At 45.1% G+C, this 19,592-nt stretch overlaps 1 protein-coding gene across 1 annotated transcript in view; it reads right to left on the bottom strand.

The window, feature by feature from the left end:
- The window catches only part of TSPAN9 (tetraspanin 9), a 193,542-nt gene extending 174,217 nt beyond the window's left edge, over positions 1-19,325 (bottom strand). The window contains exon 1 of the mRNA XM_073567812.1: positions 18,582-19,325. Coding sequence (XP_073423913.1) covers positions 18,582-18,905 — 324 coding nt within the window. The 5' untranslated portion in view covers positions 18,906-19,325. The remainder of the gene's footprint in view (positions 1-18,581) is intronic.
- Between the last annotated feature and the right edge of the window lie 267 nt (positions 19,326-19,592).

Genomic DNA, 19,592 nt, shown 5'->3' with positions numbered 1-19,592 from the left:
CCCACTGATATCTGAGCGCTATGTGACAGGCTCGATGGCACAGCTGTGTCAAAAGTGACTAGAGGATAAGGGAGATTTTGAATCTCTGCACACACTTTTGGACACTGGATGGAAACTTTTGGATTGTGTGAGGCCCACTGATATCTGAGCGCTATGTGACAGGCTCGATGGCACAGCTGTGACAAAAGTGACTAGAGGATAAGGGAGATTTTGAATCTCTGCACACACTTTTGGACACTGGATGGACACTTTTGAATTGTGTGAGGCCCACTGATATCTGAGCGCTATGTGACAGGCTCGATGGCACAGCTGTGACAAAAGTGACTAGAGGATAAGGGAGATTTTGAATCTCTGCACACACTTTTGGACACTGGATGGACACTTTTGGATTGTGTGAGGCCCACTGATATCTGAGCGCTATGTGACAGGCTCGATGGCACAGCTGTGACAAAAGTGACTAGAGGATAAGGGAGATTTTGAATCTCTGCACACACTTTTGGACACTGGATGGACACTTTTGGATTGTGTGAGGCCCACTGATATCTGAGCGCTATGTGACAGGCTCGATGGCACAGCTGTGACAAAAGTGACTAGAGGATAAGGGAGATTTTGAATCTCTGCACACACTTTTGGACACTGGATGGACACTTTTGGATTGTGTGAGGCCCACTGATATCTGAGCGCTATGTGACAGGCTCGATGGCACAGCTGTGACAAAAGTGACTAGAGGATAAGGGAGATTTTGAATCTCTGCACACACTTTTGGACACTGGATGGACACTTTTGGATTGTGTGAGGCCCACTGATATCTGAGCGCTATGTGACAGGCTCGATGGCACAGCTGTGACAAAAGTGACTAGAGGATAAGGGAGATTTTGAATCTCTGCACACACTTTTGGACACTGGATGGACACTTTTGGATTGTGTGAGGCCCACTGATATCTGAGCGCTATGTGACAGGCTCGATGGCACAGCTGTGACAAAAGTGACTAGAGGATAAGGGAGATTTTGAATCTCTGCACACACTTTTGGACACTGGATGGACACTTTTGGATTGTGTGAGGCCCACTGATATCTGAGCGCTATGTGACAGGCTCGATGGCACAGCTGTGACAAAAGTGACTAGAGGATAAGGGAGATTTTGAATCTCTGCACACACTTTTGGACACTGGATGGACACTTTTGGATTGTGTGAGGCCCACTGATATCTGAGCGCTATGTGACAGGCTCGATGGCACAGCTGTGACAAAAGTGACTAGAGGATAAGGGAGATTTTGAATCTCTGCACACACTTTTGGACACTGGATGGACACTTTTGGATTGTGTGAGGCCCACTGATATCTGAGCGCTATGTGACAGGCTCGATGGCACAGCTGTGACAAAAGTGACTAGAGGATAAGGGAGATTTTGAATCTCTGCACACACTTTTGGACACTGGATGGACACTTTTGGATTGTGTGAGGCCCACTGATATCTGAGCGCTATGTGACAGGCTCGATGGCACAGCTGTGACAAAAGTGACTAGAGGATAAGGGAGATTTTGAATCTCTGCACACACTTTTGGACACTGGATGGACACTTTTGGATTGTGTGAGGCCCACTGATATCTGAGCGCTATGTGACAGGCTCGATGGCACAGCTGTGACAAAAGTGACTAGAGGATAAGGGAGATTTTGAATCTCTGCACACACTTTTGGACACTGGATGGACACTTTTGGATTGTGTGAGGCCCACTGATATCTGAGCGCTATGTGACAGGCTCGATGGCACAGCTGTGACAAAAGTGACTAGAGGATAAGGGAGATTGGATTGCTTTTAAAAAAGCAGTTTGCGGAGCAGTGGGTAAACAGCAATGCAGGAATGTCAGGAAGCCTTAGAAGGCAGCCCAACAACCAACACCACTGATACACCACTATATAGCCTCCCCTTGCACTGCACACACAGTGACTGGTGTGTTGTGCAGGCCAAATCGCTAGCAGCAGAAGCAGTTTTTTTGTCTTCTTCCCTGCCTAACGCTCTCCCTACAGAATCAGCAGCAACCTCTCCCTATACTAAGATCGGCAGAAGTAAGATGGCGGTCGGCGTGCACGCCCTTTTATAACCCCTGTGACGCCCACCAAAGCAAGCCAATCACTTGCATGCCCTTCTGAAAGATGGTGGTGACCCGTGCCTATGTCATCACGTTGCCCACAGTGTCCGTGGATCCTGATTGGCTGAAAAAGAGCGCAAAACAAACTTTTGAAACGCGACTTTGGCGCGTAGGTCGCCGACCTCGTGGCCGACCTCATCCTAGGGTCGGGTTTCGTTTCATGAAACCCGACTTTGCCAAAAGTCGGCGACTTTTGAATTTTTTCGACCCGTTTCGCTCAACTCTATTCCTCACCAATCGCTACACCGATGCCTCTACCTTGTGCCAGTCATTACACTGGATACCCATCCACTCCAGAATTCAGTATAAACTTATTACCCTCACCCACAAAGCCCTCCATGGCTCAGCATCACCCTACATCTCCTCCCTTGTTTCAGTATACCACCCTACCCGCGCCCTCCGTTCTGCTGATGACCTGAGGTTAGTATCCTCAATAGTCAGAACCTCCCACTCCCGTCTCCAAGACTTTACACGTGCCGCGCCAATTCTTTGGAATGCACTTCCCAGGTCAATACGATTAGTCGCCAATCCCCACAATTTTAAGCGTGCCCTGAAAACGCATTTATTCAGACTGGCCTACCACCTCAACACATTAACCTAATCTATCCCTGTGTGGCACAGCCAAAAGTTTTACCATAACCAGATTTCCTGCATCATGTTCCCACATGCTTTATGCATCCATTAGCCCTCTGTGTCTGTACTGTCACACACTTTATGGCTGGTCCATACAATCAGGGCAACTGTTACCACCCACCTTTCGTGTCTACCTCTTTCCTCATAGACTGTAAGCTTGCGAGCAGGGCCCTCATTCCTCTTGGTATTTGTTATAATCTACTGTATGTGATTATTGTTATGCTGTAATGTCTATTGTCTGTACAAATCCCCTCTGAAATGTAAAGTGCTGCGGAATATGTCGGCGCTATAAAAATAAAATTTATTATTATTATTATTATTATTATTATTATTATTATCCTACTATGTATTATACTGCATTATGTCTGTATTGTGTGTTGTGGGGAGTTCCCTTTTACTTGCTGTTGCTAGAGTTAGGGAAAGTAGAGGTTAGTCTGGTGGGCTGGGCCAGCAGCAGAAAGGCCGCAGGAAGCTGCTGCTTCCAGTCAGAAGCCCGGGCACGGTTGCCCTGGGCAGGTGTGCGGCTACAGCCGGGGAACTGCCAGACTCCAGGAGGAGATAGAATCTGCTGACCCAAGACTTAAGGACTGCAGTGACAGCGGGAGCATTGCCAGACCCCAGGAGGGGAAAGAATCTGTTGCTCTGGTACTTTAGGACAGCAACACGAGCACAGGACTGTGTGGGTGCCCCGCCGAAGGGACTTCAAGTGTCCATATTCCGGGGTATGGACTACTGCTTTGTTTCAGCTACTGTGGCTGTTGTGGGTACGGCCGTGGACATTGCTAGGGAGAGCGCAGGAAACCAGTATTGCACTTTACTTCATCTCTGTTATTAAAGGGAACCTGTCACCTCGTTTTTCCGCAATCAACTGCGGCCATTGCCTTTCGGGGCTTATCTACAGCATTCTATAATGTTGTAGACAAGCCCCCGAACTAACCTGAAAGATAAGAAAAATAAGTTTTATTATACTCCCCCAGGGCGGTCCGGCCGATGGGTGTCGCAGGTCCGGTCCAGCGCCTCCCTTCTTCTTGCGATGTTGTCATCTTCCTTGCTAAGTGTTGCTGCTCCTGCACAGGTGTACTGATCTGCCCTGTTGAGGTAACAGCAGAGTACTGCAGTGCGCAGGGGCCGGGAAAGGTCAGAGAGGTTCAGCGCCTGCTCACTGCAGTACTTTGCTCTGCCCTCAAAAGGGCAGATCAGTACGCCTGCGCAGGAGCCGCGACGCAAAGCAACGAGGATGACAACATCACATGAAGATGGGAGGCGCCGAACCCAGGACCTTCGACGCCCATCGGACCCGGACCGCCCCTGGGTGAGTATAATAAACTTGTTTTTCTTATCTTTCAGGTTAGATCGGGGGCTTGTCTACAACATTACAGAATGCCGTAGATAAGCCCCTAAAGGCAGTGACCGCAGCTTATAGCTGAAAAAGGAGGTGACAGATTCCCTTTAAAGTTCGTTCCCTGTTGGACTGAAAGTTGTACATGAGGATTGAGTCCGCTCCATCTCTGTCTTTTATGTAACAAGGAGCCGGGGTGTCTGTGGACTGTGTTTTGTGGGTTACCTCAGTCAGGACTACCACTCCAGTCTCCCTTGTTACATGATCACACTGTGCTCGCTACAAGGACTGTGTGACTGCAGTGTGCTCGGTAAATGGATTGTTTGCCTGTAGTGGGCTTGGGTCGCCCTCGCACACCCAGGGCAGCGGGGGTACTCGGTACCGGGCCGGTGTCGAGGCGGAAAAGTGTCACAGCAGCGGTGACCCGGTTCGTGGCCCTGGGCGCCCAATATCAATGGCGGTGATGTTAATGGTGTTAAAGTTTATATGAATAGTTCGTGACGCCACCTGTGGTGTTTGGTAAGTAAGATGTTGAGCCAACGCTGCATGCAGATCCTCTGGGACTGATGGTGTGGTGCAGCAGAGATGGTGTAGCTCTCCACAGGTGGAGCTGTAGTCCCAGGGCAGTGTAGGTGCAATGGATGAGGAGAGGCACAGAATGGTATGGATGCTGGTACCCAGGTGTAGTGGTGCGGGAATAACTGGAGGACACCAGAGTATGCGGTTCCAAAGCTTTACTCACTGTTTGCAGTTCACACAACTGCCTGCCTCCGTACCGTGTTCTCCAGGTCAGGGCTCCAGCCAACCTCCAGGCAGGATAGGATTCTCCCTTCCACACTCCGCCAACATGTACCTTACTGAACGACTCCTCCAATGCGCCTTTAGGTGCGAAGCACTCCAGTACTTAGTTACCCTGGAATGCCTCTCTCTAGGTGTTCCTAGTCTCAACTTGTATGACAGACAGCTGTAGCCTGCTTCGGGGACTCCACTTAGGAGAAGGTGCAGTACCTCTGTGGCGACTGAAGCCTCAGGGGCGCTACATGCTCACAACATGGGCTGTTACTGCAGTATGCTCACTACACGAGCTTTGCGACTGTAGTGTACTCATTGACTATGTGACTGCAGTTTTCTAGCTACATGGAATATGTGACTACAGTGTGCTTGCTCCATTCAAGATGAGACTGCAGTGTGCTAGCTACATGGATTATGTGACTGCAGTGTGCTCATTGACTGTGTGACTGCAGTATGCTTGTTATATGGAATATGTGACTGCAGTGCGCTCGCTACATGGAATTTGTGACTGCAGTGCGCTCGCTACATGGAATATGTGACTGCAGTGCGCTCGCTACATGGAATATGTGACTGCAGTGCACTAGCTACATGGAATATGTAACTGCAGTGTGCTCATTACATGGAATATGTGACTGCAGCGCGCTCGCTACATGGAATATGTGACTGCAGTGCGCACGCTACATGGAATATGTGACTGCAGTACGCACGCTACATGGAATATGTGACTGCAGTACGCACGCTACATGGGATATGTGACTGCAGTGCGCACGCTACATGGAATATGTGACTGCAGTGCACTTGCTACGTGGAATATGTGACTGCAGTGCACTCACTACATGGAATATGTGACTGCAGTGTGCTCGCTACATAGAATATGTGACTGCAGTGCGCTTGCTACGTGGAATATGTGACTGCAGTGCACTCACTACATGGAATATATGACTGCTGTGTGCTCACTACATGGAATATGTGACTGCAGTGTGCTTGCTTCATTGAAAATGTGACTGCAGTGTACTTGCTCCATTGAAAATGTGACTGCAGTGTGCTAGCTACATGGATTGTGTGACTGCAGTGTGCTCATTGACTGTGTGACTGCAGTGCACACGCTACATGGAATATGTGACTGCAGTGCGCACGCTACATGGGATATATGACTGCATTGCGCTCTCTACATGGAATATGTGACTGCAGTGCGCTTGCTACGTGGAATATGTGACTGCAGTGTGCTCGCTACATAGAATATGTGACAGCACTGCGTTTGCTACGTGGAATATGTGACTGCAGTGTGCTTGCTCCATTGAATATGTGACTGCAGTGTGCTAGCTACATGGATTATGTGACTGCAGTGTGCTCATTGACTGTGTGACTGCAGTATGCTTGTTATATGGAATATGTGACTGCAGTGCGCTCATTACATGGAATATGTGACTGCAGTGCGCTAGCTACATGGATTATGTGACTGCAGTGTGCTCATTGACTGTGTGACTGCAGTATGCTTGTTATATGGAATATGTGACTGCAGTATGCTCGCTACATGGAATATGTGACTGCAGTGCGCTCGCTACATGGACTATGTGACTGCAGTGTACTCGCTACATGGAATATGTAACTGCAGTGTGCTCATTACATGGAATATGTGACTGCAGGGCGCTCGCTACATGGAATATGTGACTGCAGTGCGCACGCTACATGGAATATGTGACTGCAGTGCGCACGCTACATGGAATATGTGAATGCAGTGCGCACGCTACATGGGATATGTGACTGCATTGCGCTCTCTACATGGAATATGTGACTGCAGTGCGCTTGCTACGTGGAATATGTGACTGCTGTGTGCTCACTACATGGAATATGTGACTGCAGTGTGCTCATTACATGGAATATGTGACTGCAGTGCGCTCTCTACATGGAATATGTGACTGCAGTGCACTCGCTACATGGAATATGTGACTGCAGTGCGCTTTCTACGTGGAAAATGTGACTGCGGTGCGCATGCTATGTGGAATATGTGACTGCAGTGCACTTGCTACAAGGAATATGTGATTGCAGTGCGTTCGCTACAAGGAATACAGTTGTGGCCAAAAGTATTGACACCCCTGCAATTCTGTCAGATAATACTCAGATTCTTCCTGACAATGATTGCAAACACAAATTCTTTGGTATTATATGTTCATTTAATTTGTCTTAAATGAAAAACACAAAAAAAATTGTCCTAAAGCCAAATTGGATATAATTCCACACCAAACATAAAAAAGAGGGTGGACAAAAGTATTGGCACTGTTTGAAAAATCATGTGATGCTTCTCTAATTTGTGTAATTAACAGCACCTGTAACTTACCTGTGGCACCTAACAGGTGTTGGCAATAACTAAATCACACTTGCAGCCAGTTGACATGGATTAAAGTTGACTCAACCTCTGTCCTGTGTCCTTGTGTGTACCACATTGAGCATGGAGAAAAGAAAGAAGACCAAAGAACTGTCTGAGGACTTGAGAAACCAAATTGTGAGGAAGCATGAGCAATCTCAAGGCTACAAGTCCATCTCCAAAGACCTGAATGTTCCTGTGTCTACCGTGCGCAGTATCATCAAGAAGTTTAAAGCCCATGGCACTGTGGCTAACCTCCCTAGATGTGGACGGAAGAGAAAAATTGACAAGAGATTTCAACGCAAGATTGTGCGGATGTTGGATAAAGAACCTCGACTAACATCCAAACAAGTTCAAGCTGCCCTGCAGTCCGAGGGTACAACAGTGTCAACCCGTACTATCCGTCGAAAAGGGACTGTATGGTAGGAGACCCAGGAAGACCCCACTTCTTACCCCGAGACATAAAAAAGCCAGGCTGGAGTTTGCCAAAACTTGCCTGAAAAAGCCTAAAACGTTTTGGAAGAATGTTCTCTGGTCAGATGAGACAAAAGTAGAGCTTTTTGGGCAAAGGCATCAACATAGAGTTTACAGGAGAAAAAAAGAGGCATTCAAAGAAAAGAACACTATCCCTACAGTCAAACATGGCGGAGGTTCCCTGATGTTTTGGGGTTGCTTTGCTACCTCTGGCACTGGACTGCTTGACTGTGTGCATGGCATTATGAAGTCTGAAGACTACCAACAAATTTTGCAGCATAATGTAGGGCCCAGTGTGAGAAAGCTGGGTCTCCCTCAGAGGTCATGGGTCTTCCAGCAGGACAATGACCCAAAACACACTTCAAGAAGCACTAGAAAATGGTTTGAGAGAAAGCACTGGAGACTTCTAAGGTGGCCAGCAATGAGTCCAGACCTGAATCCCATAGAACACCTGTGGAGAGATCTAAAAATGGCAGTTTGGAGAAGGCACCCTTCAAATATCAGGGACCTGGAGCAGTTTGCCAAAGAAGAATGGACTAAAATTCCAGCAGAGCATTGTAAGAAACTCATTGATGGTAACGGAAGCGGTTGGTCGCAGTTATTTTGGCTAAAGGTTGTGCAACCAAGTGTTAGGCTGAGGGTGCCAATACTTTTGTCTGGCCCATTTTTGGAGTTTTGTGTGAAATGATCAATGTTTTGCTTTTTGCTTCATTCTCTTTTGTGTTTTTTCATTTAAGACAAATTAAATGAAGATAATAATACCAAAGAATTTGTGTTTGCAATCATTTTCAGGAAGAAACTGAATATTATCTGACAGAATTGCAGGGGTGTCAATACTTTTGGCCATGACTGTATATAATGAGTTTTGGTAACAACATTCAGTATATAGAGTGTAAGCTCTTATGGTCAGTGTGGTCCGTTCTTTCTCCTGTAACGTGGAATGCCTCTCTCTAGGTGTTCCTAGTCTCAACTTGTATGACAGACAGCTGTAGCCTGCTTCGGGGACTCCACTTAGGAGAAGGTGCAGTACCTCTGTGGCGACTGAAGCCTCAGGGGCGCTACATGCTCACAACATGGGCTGTTACTGCAGTATGCTCACTACACGAGCTTTGCGACTGTAGTGTACTCATTGACTATGTGACTGCAGTTTTCTAGCTACATGGAATATGTGACTACAGTGTGCTTGCTCCATTCAAGATGAGACTGCAGTGTGCTAGCTACATGGATTATGTGACTGCAGTGTGCTCATTGACTGTGTGACTGCAGTATGCTTGTTATATGGAATATGTGACTGCAGTGCGCTCGCTACATGGAATTTGTGACTGCAGTGCGCTCGCTACATGGAATATGTGACTGCAGTGCACTCGCTACATGGAATATGTGACTGCAGTGCACTAGCTACATGGAATATGTAACTGCAGTGTGCTCATTACATGGAATATGTGACTGCAGCGCGCTCGCTACATGGAATATGTGACTGCAGTGCGCACGCTACATGGAATATGTGACTGCAGTACGCACGCTACATGGAATATGTGACTGCAGTACGCACGCTACATGGGATATGTGACTGCAGTGCGCACGCTACATGGAATATGTGACTGCAGTGCACTTGCTACGTGGAATATGTGACTGCAGTGCACTCACTACATGGAATATGTGACTGCAGTGTGCTCGCTACATAGAATATGTGACTGCAGTGCACTTGCTACGTGGAATATGTGACTGCAGTACACTCACTACATGGAATATATGACTGCTGTGTGCTCACTACATGGAATATGTGACTGCAGTGTGCTTGCTTCATTGAAAATGTGACTGCAGTGTACTTGCTCCATTGAAAATGTGACTGCAGTGTGCTAGCTACATGGATTGTGTGACTGCAGTGTGCTCATTGACTGTGTGACTGCAGTGCGCACGCTACATGGAATATGTGACTGCAGTGCGCACGCTACATGGGATATATGACTGCATTGCGCTCTCTACATGGAATATGTGACTGCAGTGCGCTTGCTACGTGGAATATGTGACTGCAGTGTGCTCGCTACATAGAATATGTGACAGCACTGCGTTTGCTACGTGGAATATGTGACTGCAGTGTGCTTGCTCCATTGAATATGTGACTGCAGTGTGCTAGCTACATGGATTATGTGACTGCAGTGTGCTCATTGACTGTGTGACTGCAGTATGCTTGTTATATGGAATATGTGACTGCAGTGCGCTCATTACATGGAATATGTGACTGCAGTGCGCTAGCTACATGGATTATGTGACTGCAGTGTGCTCATTGACTGTGTGACTGCAGTATGCTTGTTATATGGAATATGTGACTGCAGTATGCTCGCTACATGGAATATGTGACTGCAGTGCGCTCGCTACATGGACTATGTGACTGCAGTGTACTCGCTACATGGAATATGTAACTGCAGTGTGCTCATTACATGGAATATGTGACTGCAGGGCGCTCGCTACATGGAATATGTGACTGCAGTGCGCACGCTACATGGAATATGTGACTGCAGTGCGCACGCTACATGGAATATGTGAATGCAGTGCGCACGCTACATGGGATATGTGACTGCATTGCGCTCTCTACATGGAATATGTGACTGCAGTGCGCTTGCTACGTGGAATATGTGACTGCTGTGTGCTCACTACATGGAATATGTGACTGCAGTGTGCTCATTACATGGAATATGTGACTGCAGTGCGCTCGCTACATGGAATATGTGACTGCAGTGCGCTCTCTACATGGAATATGTGACTGCAGTGCACTCGCTACATGGAATATGTGACTGCAGTGCGCTTTCTACGTGGAAAATGTGACTGCGGTGTGCATGCTATGTGGAATATGTGACTGCAGTGCACTTGCTACAAGGAATATGTGATTGCAGTGCGTTCGCTACAAGGAATACAGTTGTGGCCAAAAGTATTGACACCCCTGCAATTCTGTCAGATAATACTCAGATTCTTCCTGACAATGATTGCAAACACAAATTCTTTGGTATTATTATCTTCATTTAATTTGTCTTAAATGAAAAACACAAAAAGAATTGTCCTAAAGCCAAATTGGATATAATTCCACACCAAACATAAAAAAGAGGGTGGACAAAAGTATTGGCACTGTTTGAAAAATCATGTGATGCTTCTCTAATTTGTGTAATTAACAGCACCTGTAACTTACCTGTGGCACCTAACAGGTGTTGGCAATAACTAAATCACACTTGCAGCCAGTTGACATGGATTAAAGTTGACTCAACCTCTGTCCTGTGTCCTTGTGTGTACCACATTGAGCATGGAGAAAAGAAAGAAGACCAAAGAACTGTCTGAGGACTTGAGAAACCAAATTGTGAGGAAGCATGAGCAATCTCAAGGCTACAAGTCCATCTCCAAAGACCTGAATGTTCCTGTGTCTACCGTGCGCAGTATCATCAAGAAGTTTAAAGCCCATGGCACTGTGGCTAACCTCCCTAGATGTGGACGGAAAAGAAAAATTGACAAGAGATTTCAACGCAAGATTGTGCGGATGTTGGATAAAGAACCTCGACTAACATCCAAACAAGTTCAAGCTGCCCTGCAGTCCGAGGGTACAACAGTGTCAACCCGTACTATCCGTCGAAAAGGGACTGTATGGTAGGAGACCCAGGAAGACCCCACTTCTTACCCCGAGACATAAAAAAGCCAGGCTGGAGTTTGCCAAAACTTGCCTGAAAAAGCCTAAAACGTTTTGGAAGAATGTTCTCTGGTCAGATGAGACAAAAGTAGAGCTTTTTGGGCAAAGGCATCAACATAGAGTTTACAGGAGAAAAAAAGAGGCATTCAAAGAAAAGAACACTATCCCTACAGTCAAACATGGCGGAGGTTCCCTGATGTTTTGGGGTTGCTTTGCTACCTCTGGCACTGGACTGCTTGACTGTGTGCATGGCATTATGAAGTCTGAAGACTACCAACAAATTTTGCAGCATAATGTAGGGCCCAGTGTGAGAAAGCTGGGTCTCCCTCAGAGGTCATGGGTCTTCCAGCAGGACAATGACCCAAAACACACTTCAAGAAGCACTAGAAAATGGTTTGAGAGAAAGCACTGGAGACTTCTAAGGTGGCCAGCAATGAGTCCAGACCTGAATCCCATAGAACACCTGTGGAGAGATCTAAAAATGGCAGTTTGGAGAAGGCACCCTTCAAATACCAGGGACCTGGAGCAGTTTGCCAAAGAAGAATGGACTAAAATTCCAGCAGAGCATTGTAAGAAACTCATTGATGGTAACGGAAGCGGTTGGTCGCAGTTATTTTGGCTAAAGGTTGTGCAACCAAGTGTTAGGCTGAGGGTGCCAATACTTTTGTCTGGCCCATTTTTGGAGTTTTGTGTGAAATGATCAATGTTTTGCTTTTTGCTTCATTCTCTTTTGTGTTTTTTTCATTTAAGACAAATTAAATGAAGATAATAATACCAAAGAATTTGTGTTTGCAATCATTTTCAGGAAGAAACTGAGTATTATCTGACAGAATTGCAGGGGTGTCAATACTTTTGGCCACAACTGTAGATAATAGATAGATAGATGATAGATAGATAATCTCTATATATAAAATTGAATGTGGGTGTGTATCACCAACCAATCATGAAGCATCTTTCATTTCACCAGAGCTGTTTAAAAGAAGCTGAGCTGTGATTGGTTGCTATGAGCAACAGTTTTCTCACTGCATGACAACACCTCAGCAGACACTGACATGGTGGGAGAAATCTAGCACCCCCGGGAACATAAGCTCCAGCTATCTTCTGCCCCGCAGAAAGGAGCAGAGAGCACGTGACTGAACTGTGCTTGATCCATGGAACATGTGACTGCAGTGCGCTCGCTACATGGAATATGTGACTGCGGTGCGCTCGCTACATGGATTATGTGACTGCAGTGCGCTCGCTACATGGATTATGTGACTGCACCATGCTTGATCCATGGAGCATGTAACTGCAGTGTGCTTGCTACCTTAGAATTATATGGTAATCACCAGTCCCATCTGATTACAAGAGCTGTATGTGACTTTTTGAGGTCTTAATATAATTGCTCCATCACAGCTGTACAGAAATAGCCCACCACCCACTTCACCATCAAAAGGGGGTGATTCATTCCAGGAAACGTGATACGGAAATGATGATTTATGCCCTCGCTGTGAAATACCAGTAATGAAGAAGCAATAGTTAATTAAAGTCGGGTGAGCTGTAAAATTACAACAATAAATCAAAAACTTCCTATACGTTCCTGCTGGTGTGAAAAAAGGAGGAAATGGGGGGGAATAAAATACCAATAACTTCCCACCGGGAGGATTACCAATTCTTATGGGAATTACCAAAACATTTAGATATTCTCAGCCTGCATCAGTGCGAACTAAAATAAAAGCTAAAGAGAAAATTCCGATAGAGGACATATTTAGGGGGAAATACGTTTTTTTGGTTCTTTTTTAGGAGCGCCCGTGTCGGGGGCAGGATTGGTGATCCCCTGACTTGACACCGAGACGTCGCCGTATCATAAGCTGAACCTGATTGAAAGATCGCAGCCATCTGTCCTAATCAGGGGGAACGGGGAGGATGGGAAACTTTTTAAAGGGGCCAGTTCCATTAATCTTTAAGGGCGAAAATGACCTACTAATGGGAAGATACCGCCAGCAGCTCCTTTCCCATGGACGACCCTCCACCTGTTGTTTTTCAATCAGACACCTGTAGTGACCTTGCAAAACTTGTGGTCTAAGGGTTGTTGTCTTTTATGCCTCACGGGGACAGCTGTTCCACCCCAATCTGGCACGACCATATCGATTTTTCAAAAGTAGAGGTCTGCCCCTGTCTTGAGCTTTTTTCTGAGAATTCCCAATTGTCCTGGATTAATCAAAAGACCTAGCTATTATTTAGAAATAGCGCCACCCTTATGCATAGGTGGTGTGTGGTATTGCAGTCTAGCCCCACCAATGAGCTTCAATACCAGACCTGACCTGTAAATAACAGTGGCACTGTCCTAGGAGAAAAAAAAGGCTTAAAATTTCATCCTTTCTAATTTTTGACAATCTTTACATCCTTTCACTCTAAGCCAGCATCGAGATATTGTGTTTTTTTTTTCAAAAAATATTGATCATCTGGGATCAGCTGCCCCATCATGAACACTGTCTGAAAATTCCCAAGAATTTGTGCCTGGTATTACCGTATATTAAAAGTAATGCTTATTTTATTCCCATTTTTGCAATGGTAGTTTCTAAGCTGCGATACCAGACACGGCCACTAAAGAAGAGTGGCGCTATTTCTGGGAAAAGTACTCTCTTTTTTTTTTGTAATCTCATATAATCCTTATAAAAGGGGTAACTTGAAGCTTTTGGGCCACATCTATCATTTGTCTATAGAAGGGTATTTTATCTCGTACATTTATGGTAGATGGTGATCGACCGGGACTTCCCTATACCGTACCTTGAGAATAGGGCACTAACATGTGCCGCTGACTATGGAGAGGTGGTCGAAGTTTCCATTCATTCATTCATTCATCCATTCTATATGGCTGTTTTTAGGTTTGTATGCAAAAAAAAAGAAAAAAGAGCTGCATTTTGTTTCCCAGAGCAGCACTCGGATCCCTGTTCTGTCTTCCCTGCTTCCGAAATAACCTCATCTGTAGCTCTCTTGCACCCTTTCTAATTCCGACATTGGCTTCTGTCACCTGGATGTCACTGACAGCACAGCTGAACACTTATCCCGCATGAAAGCTAAAGGCGTAAGAGGCGCAACATAATAACTAGTCCATCACATGGAGGAGGATTCCGGTATGAGCTACACTCCCCCAATCCATCATCGAGCCGTGCTTCGCCTTTTTCACATTGGAGTTGATTGTGATTTTTAAGAGAATCTGAACCCCCCAAAATTTGCTCTCTATTGCTCCCTGTTATCAGCCGTTTAGTGGGATTGTGTCCAGAATCTTTCCCTCCGTGATCAATACTTTATGCAGGACCATACATGACCTTGTATAAGCTATAAACTCTTCGCTGCCCCTTTAAATACAGTTACACATCCCAGGACCCCTTAGTGCGTTAGCTGGGAGCACCGGTATCATGTAGCCAATCAGGAGATACCAGGAATTGTTTTAGGGTGGGAGCCCTATATCAGTGGCGGGTGTAATCACAGGTTCGAGTCACCACCTGGTGCCAGTAGGCTGCGTATAAAGCACACGGACTCCGTCCCGTGGACTTAATCTGACTTTATGCAGCCTGCATACTCCTTATTCGGTATAGATCAAAATCCCAGCGTCATAATTAAAAGCCATAAGCATAAGACCTCGGCTCAGACAAGTTTAATCTGTGTAAGAAGCCACAGCAGATGGCGTGCAGCAATCTCAGATAAACCAGTGATATACGCCACGAAATATGATGCGTGATTGCAGAGGAATAGGAAAAAAATGTCTGGGTGAGACAATCCCTTTAAAGAGGACCTGTCACTTGCCATAAATATATAATTTTTTTCGCACCTGGTGTAAATGCCGCTGTTCTCCTGAATCCGGCGTTGTTTTTCTTTAATTCCTGAGCCTCTCTGTTCCCGAGATATGGCCACTTCTTCCCCCATTTAGTCTTTTAGCCAAATGGGTGTGGTTCTCAAAAATACTCCCACGAAAAATTGACGATCAGACCCACTTGGCTAAAAGGGCTAGATCTACTGTATATACAGGGAAAAGAGAGCGATATCTAAGGAACGGAGAGGCGCAGGAACAAAATAAGAACAACACTGGATTCAGGAGAACAGAGGCATTTACAACAGGTACAAAAATTACATATTTATGGCAAATGACAGGTCCCCTTTAAGTAGTAATTTATGTAACTGCTTCCCAAATACTCTACATGGGTTATGTTAACAGTTGTTGGGTGGTACCAACTAGTCTCTTTGCATTGGCTTGGCTATATATCTGCCCAGGATATATTCGTATGACTTCTAAAACTCATTCCCATTGTTGAAATCTAGGGAAGTCAGCAATTTTATATCACAGCGGGATCCCCTTTATCAGTTTAAAAGGGTTATCCACTTTTAATAACCTCCTTTTGTTAGAAAAATAAAATTACTATATGTTGATCACTGTGATCGCCGGCAGAGCAGCTTAGTAGCAGGTGATGAGTTTCCCCACAGCACCACTGCAGGATAAATAAGGCATTACACTTTTCTAATTGGGTTCTCTGTGTAATGTATGGATAAAATGGGTCCTCCAGAGAGTTTCTTTGCAAATAGAGTAGTTTTTTGTACAACGTTTCCCCCTATGTCTCATTTATTAACCCAAAACTGGTTTTGTAAACTAATTTTGTGCAGCGGGGAGGAATTAAATCAACTAGAAATCAATGTAATACAAAAACGTAAAAATCAACCATCAGATATCCAAATAGTTAACCCAGGCAAAATATACCCCATGGGGGTAACTCCAGACCCTTTGATCATTTTCTACCGCTCTCGAAGAAATGGCAGAATATTATTTTTCTATGTGTTATATGTCCCTGTAGAAATAATCATGCACATAAAAGCCATAGGGAAAGCTCTGGGCAAACAGAGGCTGACAGTTCACTGAGCTCAAGTTCATTAGTTTGTGAACCCCTTTGGGATCAGATCCCACCATCAGGGCATTCTGTGCAGTGTGTTGGCGCCATAGGAACATTGCGTGATGAATTATCAATAGTTCATCGTTCCTGTATTATACCGCCATATACCGTATTTAATGCTCGTGTATGGATGCCTGCAGGCAGCAGAATGTGCCAGGGTAATCGATGATATGAAGTGCCACAAAGGGGCTTTCACTAACTAATAATGCGGCATGAAGACATCTATCTTTCCCTGATTAGTGAGAGCTGTGCGCATAACCAGCTCTGCTGCACCGAACCTGCCTAGAAATAAATAAAGAGGGGGGAGGTATGTGAGGGGGTGGTCTACAGTCCATCAATTCTTTCCAAATAAAGCGTGCCCATCAGTCAGAATATCTTTTCTCTTATCCTTAATTTTGTATCTCAATCGAATTCAGCAGAGCCCAGTTTGTCAAGCATCATTATGATAGCACCATACATTGGCGGACGTCCCAACACTAGGATCTCAGCCATTGGCAATCATCATGGAGGAAGTGCCAACACGTGCCCACATCTGCGCTTTGGAGGTGTAAACATTAAATTCTAATATCTTATACCAAGTACCCCGGAAGAGTTAAATTCAGCTCTACTACATCCATAAATGACCTCCATATTCCCTATTATATCGTATTATCACATGGGGTTGTGTTTTTTGTTTTGCAACATTTTTTTAACGAAAAATTGCGGTTTTGCTGCAACGTTTGAACAAAGCCTAAAAGTGACCATGATTTATGCCAAAAGAGTTAATTGACAAATTCACCTCTGCTACATCCAGATATCTCTAAGCTGTGCCCATAGCTCAGCCATAAATCCTTTCATCATGGAAAATACCTGGCAGCGCTCATCTTGCTGCATCCTCCTATCCTACCTCCCCCTCTCTATACCTGCATAGTCCCTGGTGCAATATTCATCTCATATTTCCCCGGTCCCCTAAAGTTATCAGAGCAGGTAATAGGGAAAGCTTTGATACATTCTTGCAGTTCATGCCCATCGGGCATACACCATGTAATTATCCTTACCCAAACCTTTGCCGTCTGGGGTCACTCAGTGCTGAAAATAGCTGCAAAGACTCTGCAGCTGGGAGTGAACTACAGCTTTAAGGGGGCGATTCTGACACTAGACAAGTTGGACTTTCTTAGAAATGAATTGCAATTTTTATTTTAACCCTTAGGCTTTGTAAATTTGGAAGGATACGATACCTACTAACCACATATTCATTTTTCCTGCAGGTCTATGCTCTTTTACACGGGACTGTTTCTGCAGCACGTGTGAATTTCTGCAGTCTTTACAAACCCCCGTCACATAAATCGAGCAGCATCCCTAACACCACATTATACAAATACGTCGGCACATTATCCTGCATGACATGTTAGCCCATTTCGGTAAAATTGGACATGAAATAGTTAAATCACATATTTCCTTCCCCCTTTCCCTTATGGTATAGGTTGGCGATATACAAGCAAGATGAAGAAGTAAATGCATTATGTATAGCTACAACATCCCAAATATATGACATTTGTTAATTTTTTGGAAAAATTGGGGTAATTTATTGCCAACATTCCGAGACGTCGTATATGGGATATAAGCAATGCCTATGGGGTTGTGGAATATATGATTTAACCATTTCATGCCCAATTTGATAGGGTGTCACACTTTCATTCTGTTGGCAATAAATTCTACACGTGGCGCCTCGGAACAAGTTGCTACAATCGGATGGCGAAAATTTTTCAAACACATGAAATTGCAAAGAAGAACCCCTCCTTGGTAATTTTTCCGCCCATGAATGGAACATTTTACATACAGCGCTTCGGAAGAGGTTGGTGCCATAAGATCCGGGCAAAAGTACATACATTATGTAAAATGTTACAACTTCTTACATTTTTTTTTTTAAAATGTGAAAATATATTGCCAGCAAATGAAATTGTCAAAAAATGAACCCCTCCTTGTTAATTTTTTTTCTGCCCACTAATAGAACATTTTTACACGCAGCTCCTCGGAATAGGTTGGTGGAATCCGATCCGGGCAAAAAGTAGATATTGTGAAGAAGGGACACCCTCCTCCCCCCCCCCTGTAAAATTATGCTTACTTTTAACTCTTTAGTGCTGACCCCTTTTTTTATTAACCCTTCCCCTCCCCACGGCTGGTGTAAAGAATTGGAGACGTCTGAAAAACGACGGCACGAGTTTAAGTAAAGGATGTAAAATGGAACTTACCCAAAAAATCAAGTTAAAGAGGAACATCATGTATTTCAAACAACACAGGCAGCCTCTCGCCATGTTGCACTTCTTAAATTCTAGGAGAAAAACAAAGGATAGATCCAGGTAAAAGACCACATATTTGCCTCCTTTGGGTGCAGAGTACTTGTCCCTTTTTACGCCGGCTTGGCTCGGTGTACGAGATCCTGCATTGCCATAAAAAGCTCCGGCCGTGAATCCTCTACCAAATTCCCGGCTTGAGGTAGAAGGTTTAGCTGAGTCCCTGCTGTCCACAGATGGACTCCGGTGTATAGAAGAGTCTTCGCTACTCGACTTTTCCATAGTCTTTAGCTTCAACGTTCCCAGAGCTAGTGTTTTGCATGTCTCAGCATTAAATCCGGCGCACAATAAAAAAGAAAAAAAAAAAATAATACACTAGCTGACCGTCACTGTCCTACACACCGGGAGGGATACGGAGGGTGATTTTGGGGGAGGTTCTTCGTCTCCGTCGGATAGAATTTGGTCAAAACTAGAATTCTCCGATCGGTGGTTTAACTTTCAATGGAAATTTAAAAAGAAAAAAAAAACAGAATAAAATAAAAATTGAAGACCGGCGTGGGAAAAAAATCCTATCGGCATCACCTAAGAGACTTTGGCCAGGCGGAAACATACGTCCCTGCAGTGGGATCTGTAGGATCTGTGCTAGGTTGCGGTGTCTGATGTACAGAGGAGCAGCATCAGCAGCTGCTGCTGCACTAGTGGGCAATCCCACAGAAATCCCTGAAGCAGCGCTCAAGTCATCCAGCTTTACTCTGCCGAGCCCTCCCCTCCCGGCTCCACAATTAGCCAATGGAGGCTGCAAAAGGGGCTCGTAGGCACGGCCTACATGACATAATATCTTTAAAAGGCTTATTCATTTTAAGTTTGACTATACATGTGCAACAGGAGAGAATCTCTCCAATGTCAGGATGGGGAGGGTCTCCACGAAAAAATGAAGAGCGAGGGGCGAATGTGATCAGTTCTGTAGCT

This window comes from Dendrobates tinctorius, unplaced genomic scaffold, assembly GCF_039654945.1.
Source record: "Dendrobates tinctorius isolate UK_male_01 unplaced genomic scaffold, ASM3965494v1 ptg000020l, whole genome shotgun sequence".
NCBI lineage: Eukaryota > Metazoa > Chordata > Amphibia > Anura > Dendrobatidae > Dendrobates > Dendrobates tinctorius.
The sequence above is the reverse complement of the archived record's forward strand: the minus strand, read 5'-3'. Positions and strand labels throughout refer to the sequence as shown.